The sequence below is a fragment of the Scheffersomyces xylosifermentans genome (assembly GCF_036884685.1).
Source record: "Scheffersomyces xylosifermentans strain CBS 12540 chromosome Unknown RJT20scaffold_2, whole genome shotgun sequence".
NCBI classification, from domain to species: domain Eukaryota; kingdom Fungi; phylum Ascomycota; class Pichiomycetes; order Serinales; family Debaryomycetaceae; genus Scheffersomyces; species Scheffersomyces xylosifermentans.
The window spans coordinates 1,222,829-1,235,762 of NW_027042940.1; the positions used below are offsets into that span (position 1 = coordinate 1,222,829).

Genomic DNA, 12,934 nt, shown 5'->3' on the forward strand with positions numbered 1-12,934 from the left:
TATTTGGTGTACTTCAACTTTTATTGTTATATTGTAATTATTCTTATTCTTATTTTTATTCTTATTTTTATTAAAGTTGCACCTACGTCTATTATTGGAATATTTCATATTATTAATAATAATAATATTAATATTAATATTCATATTGATATTTATCGTTCTCTTTGCATCGACGTTTATATATATGGATAAATAGTACGTGCGCAAAAAGTTATAGGGTATTAATATTAATAATAATATTATTGTATATACTTTATATCGATATCTTTCCATTTATCTCTATCTATGAGATCTAGCCACGAGTTAGCGATATAGGCTTTAATTCTCTCAACCACTAGATTGGCACACCTTTGGCAGCTCGTGCAATCTAAACTAATCATTCCTTTGCAACAGCCCACACATCGTTGCACTGGCACTCAACAGCCTTCTATTTTTATCCATAGTAAACAGTCAACATTATTCGTTCACTTCAACGCCAGAAATCCAATCAAGGCAGTGTTTAAACCATCAGACCCCCCAGAAATCAGTTCCCTCAGCACTCACCTTCGTTTATTTGTGCTCTTGACATCATCCCGTGGGTCTGGCATCTGCTCCTACTACTAAATCACTCATTCCTATTTGACAACAATTGATACAACTATTAGTTACACATTCGTTTAAATCATGACAGCGATCACATCAAAACCAAGGGACTTGCCCAAGCTCCCTTCCGTCATCGAAGTGGACCATAACCTCGAAGAAATAGACCTTAGTACAGCCTCTCATATGGTAACAAAGGCCCCAATACCCACAGTGGTAACTGCAGCTGTCGAGAAAGCTCATAAACCGTCACCATTGAAATACCAAGTTCCTGTCACTCGTTCGTCGTCATTGAGTAGCTCTGCTTCCAACAGCTCGGGTCACTCCTCAAGAAGTGCTGGTCAAATGTCTAACTCGTCTTCATCAGCCTCGTCGTCTACCCAATACATCATACAGTTAGACAAGACCCCTACTAATCTCACTCCTAGTCAAAGAATGCAAATGCGCAAGATTCAATTGAATAGCAGAATTGCAAAGTTCAAGTCAGATGAAACTAACATAAGGCCCAATGTGTCCGCTATAGCGCCGGTACCAATTCCTTTGGAGACAGCTGCTTTGAACGAAATAGACGACCAGGATGAAGAGATTGACGAAAATGACGTATTTAATGCTCCTTTATCACAACAGCTAATGTCTATCAACCAGAGGGAGAAGTTCTTATTCGACAATACAGAAAGAAAATTCTCATTAACCAACACAGAATCGACTAGGGCGTCCTCGATGATGAGCCACGAAAGCTTTAATGACACATCATCTTCTGTTTCTGTAGAGGGAGAAGAACTTTCATTCTACAAAATGCCACACAATCCTTCTTTTACAAGCATAGAGTTTAACAGCATATCTAAGGATGCACAGGAATTGACTCTTCTATTCAACAAAGATGAGTCTATCCAAATTATGGAGGAAAGTGCTCGTAGGAAACAAATGTTGCAAAGCTTTCTGAAAGTCAATACCTCGTTGCCATCTGTACCATTACCAGAAATGAAGCAGCCCACTCTTAGAAGTGTCTCATCTACTGTATTTGAGAATCCAAAAGCCCCATCAAACCAGGTAAAGAGAATGGCTTCTCATCCTGTTCTCCCATCTCAAGTCAACACTGTCCCGCCAAAAGTAGTTGCCCCAGTCTCAAAATACTACTCTTTCACACGTCCAGCTTGGTTGCCTCCTAAGTCTTCCTATGATAAGAGAAAGCACCAGAAGGAATCTGAGGATATAATACACAAAGCTATTTTACGGGAATCTCAAGAACAAGCAAAGAAGTTGCAGCTCTTGGAATCCATCAAAAAGTTGAAGATTAAGGACAAGAAGAATTGGGAAAGCTTGATCGCTACCAGTTCAGTTAAAGAGTATGAAAATAAGGTAGCTTCGATAAAGAAGTTTTCTGATATGTACTGGAGAGGAATTCCTGAGGACGTTAGATCCAAAGTGTGGTGGAAAAATCTCAACTACGTTTACAAGTTTCATTACAATGAAAACAGTAAGAACCATTCCCCTAACAAATTTAGTGAAAATTACTGTGACTATTTCTTTCAAAGATATGACACTATCTTAAGTAGCCATATTAAAAAGTTAGATGAGATGATTGCAGAAAACAAGCAATTGAAGGCCTCTGTTGAGAAACACAAGAGGGATAGTGGAAAATTATATAAGAGTTCAGTCTATGTCGATATAAAATTAATGGAAGAAAAGTCATCAATGAAACTCGCCACATACTTGGATTTTAGTTTGAAAAATTGCAACAATATCAAATTGTCTAATTTGTGGAGACTCCATGACCACATAACCAATGAATTGTTGGATGTGTTCCCCGATATGAACTATTTCCAAAGTCACCCGAATCTCCAAAAATTGAGAAGAATATTAATTTGTTTTGTTTTGCACTTGCATAAATTAAACGGTGGTCTCCAAGATATCGATTTAATGAGATTCTACCTGCCAGTATTCAAAACCATAGCTGCTATCTTCCACTATAACTTTAGGAACTCATACAAGACTTTCGTAACTATTTGCCAATTTTACAGTAACCACTTGTCTAGTCTATTATTAAATTTAGAAATGGTTGACGATCTGGCAGCAAGGTCTATCATACATGACTCGTTAACAAGTTACTTTATTAACGACTTCGAAAACAAATTCAAATTAAATTTGAATAGATTGCATACACATTTCAAAGTCATTGGTTTGGTCCCCATTGAGTACCTTTCCAACATGATATTGGGGTTATTTACAAATCTTCTCGATTTTGAGTTGTCTAATCATATAATGGATCTTTTTGTATTTGAGTGCTCAAAGTTCGAAGAATTCGTCATGAAATTAGTTTTGGGATTTTTGAAGCATACGAGCCACAAGCTCTTTGGTTCAAAGGAAGAAGTAATTAGCATCTTGAGAGGTGAGAGTCTTCATCTTGACAGAAGTCAGGACATTTATAGATATTTCTGTGTGGGAGATCATCATGATTTTATAGATGTTATCAGAGGGATAAAGATATAACCAGATGTACCTTAGATTTATTTATTTATATTACATTGAATCTAATCTTGTATGCTACAGAGAAATATTTCATTTTATTGTTTCTTTAGACCTTTGCTTCATTCAAGGTCCTTAAAAGTGCCGCACCATCGTCCGCTGTCTTAACCTTTAAGATGTATGTTTCTATCTTGGTGGTATCGTTGGGATTGACAGTTGGTATCCGAACCATTGAACCATTTCCAATTTGAGTATAGGACATTTCCTTCGAGATTGCGACATTCAACAACACTCTTAATCCTCCATCAGCCCTCACCAAGATTCTTGATTTATTGGAATCCTTGTCTTTCAAAACTTTTAAGTCACCAACTCCCTTATTGATATACGGATTTTCCTTAGAGGCTGGATCGAACAACATCAATTTTGTGCGTTTAGTGTATAACAAGTCCTCTTTTTCCTCTCCGGTTGATACATTCTCAACTTTCTCCGATGCAAGATGGGCAATTGGTTTGAAATCACCGCCGGTTTCTTCTCCCTCAACTTTATCCTCGTCACCATTGCTCTCCTTAGGCTCACCTAACTTGTTGCCTCCAAAAGAGAATGTAGAAGCAGAAGTGGCTGAAGTAGAACCACCGAATAACGACAGCCCACCGTTTGCAGTTCCGAATGAAAAAGCTGGCTTTGCTATCTCATTCGAAGCGGGAGTTGGATTAAAGGAGAACTTGTAATCCGGTTTATTTTCGCCCTCGCCTTCTTTCTTCTCTGGAGCAGCGAAGTTAAAAGAAGGTAAAGTGTTCGAACCGAAACTTACTGGGGCTTTTGGCTCCTCGCTTTTCTTCTCTGGCTGAGAGAAATTGAAACTAGGTGCATCACTCTTTGTCGTGTTAGATGCACCGAAATTGAAAGTTGGCTTTGAAGTTTCCGCATTCTGGCCGAAAGCTGTCGGTCCTGAGCTTTGCGATCCAAATGAAAATGCCGAAGGTTTTGTGGCTGATTCGTCGGACTTAGAAGCACCAAAAGAAAAGGGTTGAGGCTTTGGTTGGTCCTTGCTTTCAGTTGTTGGTTGGGGAGTGGGGTTGAACGAAAACAAAGGCTTTGATGCATTGCTGCTTTCCTTGGTGTCAGCGGTACCAAAGGAGAATGGTCTTGATTCCTCTTTCTTTTCGGGATTAGTAAATGCCGCGAACGATACTGGTGGCTTTTCTGCTTCCTTTGTAGTAGATCCAAATGCAATAGTAGGTGTATTTATGCTATGATTGTTAGATCCAAAGGAAAACGATTGTTTAGCGTCATCTTTCTTTTCAGAAGTTGCACTATTATTAGACCCAAATGAAAATCCTGATGGAGGCTTTGATGTCTCGGAATTAGTTGTTCCAAAGGAAAAGGCAGGCTTTGCTTCGACTTTTTGTGTGACTTCTTCCTTCTTCTGTTCGTTATGTCCAAAAGAGAACGGATTCGTCGCAGGCTTGTCATTTGGAAGTTTAAACACAGCATCTTTGATTGGTTTGTTGAAAGTGAAAGTTGGGCCCTTGATTTCTATTTCAGACTCTGAGTCAGAGCTATCTTTCTCATTCTTCTTGGCAAGCTTCTTAGGGTCGAAGGTAAATGGTGAGTTCTTCACAGTTGGCTGGCTTGACAAAGTGAATTTTGGACCCTCGATCTTAATATCTTCGTCGGACTGTGAATCAGAATCGGATTCCACTTCAACTGGTTCTGGTTGAACTTCTGGTTTCTTTTCCTCTGATTTGGATTCCGTGGTATTGTTCTTGAACCCAAATCCACCGTTGATGCCGGTGGACAATGAAGTCGTTGGGGCAGAAGTGGCAGTGGCCGGAGTGGTACCGAAATGGAATGTAGGAGTACTTTTCTTGGTTTCCTCTTTATTTGCGACTGATGCAAGAGACGTAGCCGGTGTTGGAGTGGCTGTAGAAAAGGGTGAATTTGCGGTAGTAGATTGCTCTGATTGAATCTTTTGATAGTATTCGATGTATTTCTGAGCAATCGGCGTGAAGTCCACTATAGTATCAGGAATATTCTTACTGTTTATTGTTTGAATGAACTTGTCATTCAATGCTCTGATTTTGTTGTTCTTGTCGCTATCCTTGGCGCCCGTAGCCTTTACGGATTCCGTTGTGGCAGATCCAAACGATGAAGCATTCTTTAACTTGAATGGATTGGACTCAGCTGACGCTCCGGCATTGGAGTTAGCCTTGAACCCATTAGAAATACCCAGGAATGCTGGCTGGGTCGATGGAGCAGATGTCGATCCGAGGTTTCTACCTTTTGGCTTGAGGATCTTCCTCTTCGACAACACTTCAGCGGAGGCCTTCACCACGGGAGCATCATCATCCTGTTCTTCAACGAGAGATCCGTAATTCTCCCTTGTAAGTTGGTCGGCGGCTCCTCTCTTAGACATTGGTAACTGACTTTGGATTAGATCGCCTTATTTGTGTGTGGAGACAACTATCTACGGTTGTAATATCACTCAGCGGTACCATTAACTTGTAATTCATCACATAGAAATTATTGGATTTACGAATTGCTATAACATCCGTGCCGCATTATGAAGAAGATAATGTAGGGAATCATTGGAATAATGTTCTTAGGAAGAGAATAGTAAGTTATCAAGAAATTAGGAAAGGAAGAAGGGTGGTATGGGTTAGAGTGATATCATTTGACGTTTTGTATTATAAAGGTGAATTTTGGCATATTTCATAATTATTGACGGACATTATTACATGTTTAATTATCTAGAGCTAGCAGCAATTATATAGTAATAACATATGTATCTTAGAGTATAGTAAGGGCTTAAGTAATTTTTGGAAAATATTACGCAACACACAGTTGCAACTTTGAAAGGCTGCGAGATTGCAACAGAAACAGCGATATGTGATGCAGCGACAGAGTAAATCGATCTGTATGGGCAGTATGACCCTAATGGTTGGTTTTATGCTCACACCCCAATAGTATGTGTAATAGATATTGTTTCTCGAAAAGGAGCTCAAGTTTTTTAGGAAAGGAATTCTCCTTCTCTATCTAATACGATGGGCTTTCCCTTACATTCAAACGACAATTCAGGCCAAAAGTCTTATCCATATTAAATCGACTATTGCAACTGGTGTTGATCAGTCTTCTTATAAAAATTTAGGGCTATAAGCCCTGATTAAAGTCTATATTCACGTGATCTATCCTCTATTGTCCAACGTGCAGTGACTGAAAAAAAATAGCAATACTCTCCTCCTGAAAATCCATACTAACAAAATTTCACGCACTCTTTGTGATGGGCGCAACAGAACAAGTTCCTCAAGTCACGTGAACCATCCTGTATCGTCCACCTCCTCTTTTGGTATGTCCTACAGTGTGAGAAGGAAAAATTTTTAATAGTAGTATTTCTGAAGTATTTCACAGAACTCTTCTTCCTTTCCTTCTTGTCTACAGTAAGAATCGTTAGAGAAGTATGTGATAATAATGATAACAAGTAGAATGAGTTATGAATCACTAGAAGACTCCGTGTAATGGTTTGATGTAGAAGAAAATGTCAGTCGTTTGGAGAATATTGATAGTCATGATAATGGAAGATTTTTACAATTGAGTGTCATGAAGGTAGTGAAAAAAATGTCCAAGAGATAAAAGTAATCCTTCAAATGCAATCAACTATTACTCAGATCATGAGATCTTCAGTTTAAAGTAAAGTGCATTCGGAGTGGGGATTCGACACGAACGAACACGATTCATCATGGAATATTTAACATTGATTTAATTCCACGCAGTGTGATAGCTTAACTCATCTACTTCAAGTTTTTTCCAACAAACAATTACTAACAATAGTTTTAGAATGGCTCCAAAGGTTCAACAAACAAAGGCTGCCAAGGCCGCTGCCGCTTTAGCCGGTGGTAAGAAGGGTAAGAAAAAGTGGAACAAGGGTAAGGTTAAGGACAAGGCCCAACACGTCGTCATCTTGGACCAAGAGAAGTACGACAGAATCTTAAAGGATGTCCCAACCTACAAGTTCGTTTCTGTTTCTGTCTTAGTCGACAGACTTAAGATCGGTGGTTCTATTGCCAGAGTTGCTCTCAGACAATTGGAAGCTGACGGTATCATCACCCCAATCTTGACCCACTCCAAGCAAGCTGTCTACACCAAGGCTGAATAAATTCTTTAAACGTATTTAATAAACTTAACGCCAACCGCTAGTGGTCCATAATAAAGCATAATTTTGTATAATGGGAAATTATCATTACATTCTTATTTTAGGTTAGTCTTATTGTATATTTAATGAATTTATAAAATGTATAAGAGATGTTGTAGACTGACATACACATGAAGAGATAAAGAATAATAAACAAGGCTTACACTTACAAGTACAACTTATAATACTGCTAAGCAAACGACAAATCGAGACCCTCATAAATTTTTCACATTCGGAGACAAACCGCAACCACAACTATTAAAATAAGAGAGTATAATTACGGGTATCACATTGTGAGCCCTTGGGAACAAGCAATGAACAAATATGTCTATAATGCTTTATCTCACAACAATTGACACTTTCTGCTAAAAAATTATATAATGTTCCTTTTCTTGCTTTGACTTCATCTCTCTTGCTTAGCAAACTTGTAGTCATCAATTTCGCTGTACGAAATCGGATTTGGCAAGCACAAAATTGTATGAGCTCTCACTTTTGGAAATGTTACGGTTAAAGACGGAGACTTCTTCTCATCAGCAACTTAGGGGGAACACAAAGGGGCGTTACATAGAGTGGTTCTAAGGTTTATATATAACACCTTTGTATTCTTCCACTGTCTGTTGTCTGTTGTCTGTGTCTATTTGTTTTACTGCTGTTACTGAGGTTGTTATATAGCTATATTAATTTGCAATCGCTTACTGAAGCAACTACAATCCATATTTGCACTCATAGAAATGTTCATAAACCGTCGTTTACCAGTATTGGGATATTCTCCATCGAGAGCAATCAGCATACAGTCGCCAATACTTCGTAGAACATTCATAAATCTTCCATTTAATAGCAACACCGATCAAATCCATAAGGTTTCTAAAATCGTCAACTGCAAGCAACTGCTTATGTTCGAGATTGTCTCAGATGTTACCAAGTACCAGCAGTTCATGCCATTTGTAGAGAGTTCGTTCGTTACTAAGAAGGATAAAAACGGACTTCCTGTGGAAGCTGGGTTGAGAGTTGGTTGGAAACAATTCGATGAAACATACGTATGCAAATTGACCTGTAACCCCAACGATACGGTGATAGCAGAAAGTATGACTACTTCACTCTTCGAGTATTTCCTTACGGAATGGAAAATCACACCTGTTAAATCGCAATTGCTTGGTGGCACTACAGATATGAGTAGATGTGATTTGACATTGAAGTTTAAGTTTAAGAACCCTCTTTATACTGCAATCAGTAGCATGTTTTCGGACCAAGTAACGGGGATAATGATCAATGCATTTGAGAATAGAGTGAGACAAGTGATGTTACAACAAGCACAGACACAGTCGTTGAAGTTAGAGAATGTAACTCCGCAATAATATGTACATAGAATGGATGTACTCGAATACCAGTTCGAGTAAATCAGATAATTAATTTATAGAATCCTGGTGAGCGATAGAAGTGGTTTATTTAAAAAGATATTGAAGATATAACAATCCCGCTATTGCGGATGTAATATTAAATCTTATCCTTCCAACAAGTAGGTTTCCAATGTAGAAACTTCTTCTCTCTCGTAAACCTTTCAATTCCTTTTCAAACGGCTACATCCTCCATTTGATACTCCTATCCAGTTTAATAATATTGAATGCATTCATACCTATCTCTATAAAGATCTTAAAAATACAGACCTGCTCGAAAGCAATAGCGTGATGTAGCAATTGTCTTTGATGCTATGAATATAACCTTTCCGTACCCAGACCATAAAACCTATGTGGTATCGAAATATAAAGTGAAATGAAAATTAGAAGATGCAAAAAAACTGAAAGAAGACGTCATACCTCTTTAGGAATCAATCCGTGAGATCCTACGACGTACTCTTTCAAAAAATGGTTTGGGACCTTAGTCAATGCTGAGTCGGGTAAATTGAACCCATTGATGTCTTTGAATGAGAAACTGCGGTTCTTCCTAAATCCAATGGACTCAGATGACATGGAAGAAGATAAACTAATTAAACTGGTGGTGCTGCTCGATGGGAGCAACTCGCCATTGTACTTGACATTCTTCAAGTAGGCAAAGTTCAACGGAGAAAGGGTTGTTGGCTTTACCAAGGACCTACTGACCCATGTATCATCCATTGTCAACGGCTTGATGCATCTGAGACAGTTACGATAATACTTTCTTTTACTTGGAACCTTATCCAAAGGAGGAGACCACTTCTCACTTCTAGAAAGACTTCTTCTAGCCTTCAGAGGAAAAGATGCTTGCGATGCCTCTGTGACAGCAGAAGACTCCAAAACGTCATCGAAGACTTCCTCTTCCTCCTCGTCTTCTTCATCTGTCTGATGCAAATCACTCATGTTCTGAATATCCTCTTCATCTTCATAGTCAATCTGAAGGGATGAAGAATTATTCCTCACAACAACGTTCGCAAATGAACCACTAGTGGAGGCAGCTGTCTGATTTGCTGAAATGCTTGATTTAGGCTTGGATTGTCTTGGGTCAAGAGTAGTTGAATTTGGGGAACTAGCGGCCCTATTTCTGCTCACAGTACCGTACTCCTCGTCATAGTCGTCATCTTCATCTTCGTAAGTGGAGTTTAAAGCTGACTCATCTTCATACTCAGATTCTGTAAACAACGAGAAGTTGGGTACTGAATTTGACCTCACTACTTCTAGATTCGGGAAGCGGGCACTGTTTGCGGAAGAAGGAGTCGATACACGGATGGGCATAGACTCGGTACTTCTGGTGGAAGCGCTTGAAGACAGTGCCGAATTACTGGGTGTAGCAGATGTAACTGAGAGTTTAGACTTCAACTTGGAAAGTTTATCTCTAAACTTACTGTTGGGGTCTGATTGGGAGCGTAATCTGAATGTTCTAGATGCTTGTTGGGATTGTTTTGATTGGGCAAGCAGTAAAGCTTGAGCTTGAGCAACCAAAGATTGCTCGGAGTCTCCTGCATTGTCATCACCAGTTCTGTTTCTCCTTCTTCTTCTAGGAACAGTTCTATATCTAGGCAACTCACGTTCGTTCAAGTCAAGAGCTATGTCCTTTCCGATTCCTATAGCCATGTTCCAATCAATAAGATCCTTCGTAGAAGGGAAATTAAGCAAAACCTGTTCGCTTTCTATTCTCATTCTCAATACGTTTGGTCTTTTCTTATAATCCGTTGCCAAGCCAATCTTGCAATGCTGCAAAGAATACGAGCGCGACAAGCGCTTGTTCTTCTTCTCTCCTTCTGTATATCCTATCAAGTTCAAGCGCTGGCACATCTTGAAGAATTGTAAATCGGAATCAGAGGTGTGGTTTGAATTTAGGTTCTTGAGTTCCTCAACTTCGAACTCTTTTTGAGTTCTTTCATTGGACTGAGCCGTTGGTCTATAAGCAAGGAGGTGGTTTTCCAATGTACTAGGTACGTTGTAGAAATTAATCTGAGTAGAGTTCAACTCCATAATGACATGTTTCCAGGAGCGGGAAGGAGCAGGTTCATATGGAGTCAACCACTCAACTTTACGAGAAACGATTCCGATCTTGTACACCGAAGGGGAATAGCTCGGTAACACATCGTTCTTTGAATTGTGGTAGTGAGAGATTGGAAATCTAGGACAGCCGCCTGGCGGTAAGGTATCATAATTTGGTGGTAATACAGGGAATGGTTCTATAAGCTGGAGAAAACTGTCCTGGTTAGAAGAAAAGCTTTGCGAATGTATGTGTGAGTATGCGGAATGCTGGTTTGTGGTTATGTGACTTTGGGAGTGTTTGGTTTGCTTTTGGGTTGTTTGAATGTTCCTTTCGGCTATTTCAGAATCGAAAGTTGAGCATGCTGATATGGAAGTAGGGGTTGGTGGTGTTGCAGGGCGGTTGTTCTTGGACGGACTTTGGTCACGAGAACTCGTTTGGCTCGTAGAGCTAGTTTGACTATTCGAGCTTGACAGACAACTCGGGGACAAGTCGGACGATGTCTGACTTGATAATAGGCTATGGGACAGTTTATGCGAAAGGGTCTTATCCTCAGCTGCCAATGGATCTACTGTTGCAACAGGAGCAGCGATCATCATGGTGAAAATGCTATGGTGTATGAGCTGGGGTATGATATCTGGATGGTTTGGGAACAGCGTTCTGATGCTAGCAAATAAGGGATATCTATAACAACGATTTTCTTCTATTGCAATTGTATGCTCAGACAATATAGGAGCATCCAGATTTGGCAGTATAGGAGAAGATCGGAACCAGCTGGAAAACGGTGGTGAATGCGAGTTCGCTTGTGATCCAAAGGAGCACTATAGTTGAGTGAGGTGAAGGACGAGCGAGTAGCTTTCAGTATCCACTTGTAGAAGTCTCGTACAAAAAAGACGAATAAGAAGTATGAACAGAAGAAAGAAGATGATGAACAGAAGAAAGAACAAAACACGAACCCGTAATTAGAAAGCACCCGCTGCGGTACACTTTTCCAGAGTCCAAGCTGTGGAATATTTTATCTAAGTTTGCTTTCACCACTAGGATTAGTGTTATTAGTAGATGTAGTAGTTAGTACAAGAGGCTATTCTGCGTAAGTGTGTCACCAGAACGGGAACGAAAAAGAAATCACACTTGAAAAGGGGTAGTCCAAGTTCAAAGTATTGTATCCAAGAACGGCCAAGTGTGGAATTGGAGAATTTCACAGTCGCCGATAAGATAGGGGACGCTCAGTGGGAAGTGGATGTGCGGGTGTGAAACGCAGGTAACAAGAAGTGGAGCAATGGAGACGATCGGGTTAATGGGATGTACTGGGGATGCAACTACCGTGGTATTGGATCAAGGCCGATGCAAAGAGGTCGAAGCGAAATGTGGATCCTGGTGTATATATACAAGTTCCTGTCGACTATTGATGCTCCGGTGCCAGGGTATAGCTGCGGTATTACCGTGCTACCGTACTGTATTACGGTTCCTGTTCCTGCTCCTGCCACTGGTGCTGCTGCTCGAAGATAAAACGGCTCAGGGAACTAACTATCCGCACTAACCTATATACATGAGAGATCCTCGTAGTTGTCCAATGGACTGTCCATTAGATTTGAAATAGCCATATACCTCGCCTCTTACCCGAGTGATATCGAGCCACTGCTGCGATGGGATCTTTGGTAGGTCATGATCTAATCGTTGCTTTTGTGTCTCCGCTCTGTATAGTCGTATCCTAAATTGCTTGCGGTATTTGGGGTCTTTCTCCGGGAACACGATGCTTGCAGCTTTTCTTTTTCTGATTATTGTTTGACCACTGTAGCCGTGACATGTTGCGATGAGGTGGATTTAAGTCCACTGTGCAAATTGTGTGATAGCGGAAAATCGCAATCTGTGAGGCAACGGCTCGCGAATATTCACAAGACTGTACGTTTCTCCTGGAACGACCGGTTTAGCAAATGCGTCTCATTTACTCATTCTAGCCATGCCGTGTGCACAAGTGAGTCCAATGCCTCACGAGACGGGGCTATAATGTTCTCCAGAGATCCAATTGAACGTCTCCTGTGCATTTGACAACTTGGGAGTTTTTCTCTGATTCTTTGTCTGGACCCTTCTCGAGCGCTTATTTGTTAACTTTGTATGTGAAGATATTAGTGATCATTCTGCACTCTTTTCCCGATCCGAACTGAAATTTCTATCACAGTAAAAAGGAAGTGCCGGAAACATAACCATTATTTTTAACTCCTGTCAAATGCATCACAAGTGCCCTGGTCGATTCATATGTACAACCTT

General features: G+C 40.0%; 5 protein-coding genes across 5 annotated transcripts; 3 read left to right on the forward strand and 2 right to left on the reverse strand. All coding sequences in view use genetic code 12, as the record gives it.

Annotated features, from left to right (window-relative positions):
• The first annotated feature begins 170 nt into the window (after window positions 1-170).
• RJT20DRAFT_125810 (uncharacterized protein) lies at window positions 171-3,075 on the forward strand. Its single transcript, XM_064916594.1, has one exon. It carries the CDS (start codon window positions 664-666, stop codon window positions 3,067-3,069), a length of 2,406 nt encoding a protein of 801 aa, XP_064775992.1. The 5' UTR covers window positions 171-663; the 3' UTR covers window positions 3,070-3,075.
• Window positions 3,076-5,846, reverse strand: RJT20DRAFT_125811 (nucleoporin). Its single transcript, XM_064916595.1, has one exon. It carries the CDS (start codon window positions 5,459-5,461, stop codon window positions 3,155-3,157), a length of 2,307 nt encoding a protein of 768 aa, XP_064775993.1. The 5' UTR covers window positions 5,462-5,846; the 3' UTR covers window positions 3,076-3,154.
• Window positions 5,847-6,477: 631 nt separating this feature from the next.
• Window positions 6,478-7,345, forward strand: RPS25B (40S ribosomal protein eS25). Its single transcript, XM_064916596.1, has one exon. It carries the CDS (start codon window positions 6,881-6,883, stop codon window positions 7,196-7,198), a length of 318 nt encoding a protein of 105 aa, XP_064775994.1. The 5' UTR covers window positions 6,478-6,880; the 3' UTR covers window positions 7,199-7,345.
• A 472-nt stretch (window positions 7,346-7,817) lies between these two features.
• On the forward strand, window positions 7,818-8,816 carry RJT20DRAFT_27639 (ubiquinone-binding protein). Its single transcript, XM_064919488.1, has one exon. It carries the CDS (start codon window positions 7,966-7,968, stop codon window positions 8,587-8,589), a length of 624 nt encoding a protein of 207 aa, XP_064775995.1. The 5' UTR covers window positions 7,818-7,965; the 3' UTR covers window positions 8,590-8,816.
• On the reverse strand, window positions 8,817-11,586 carry RJT20DRAFT_27640 (uncharacterized protein). The gene has a single exon (XM_064919489.1). The coding sequence runs from the start codon at window positions 11,263-11,265 to the stop codon at window positions 9,043-9,045; it is 2,223 nt and encodes a 740-aa protein (XP_064775996.1). The 5' UTR covers window positions 11,266-11,586; the 3' UTR covers window positions 8,817-9,042.
• Window positions 11,587-12,934: the final 1,348 nt, after the last annotated feature.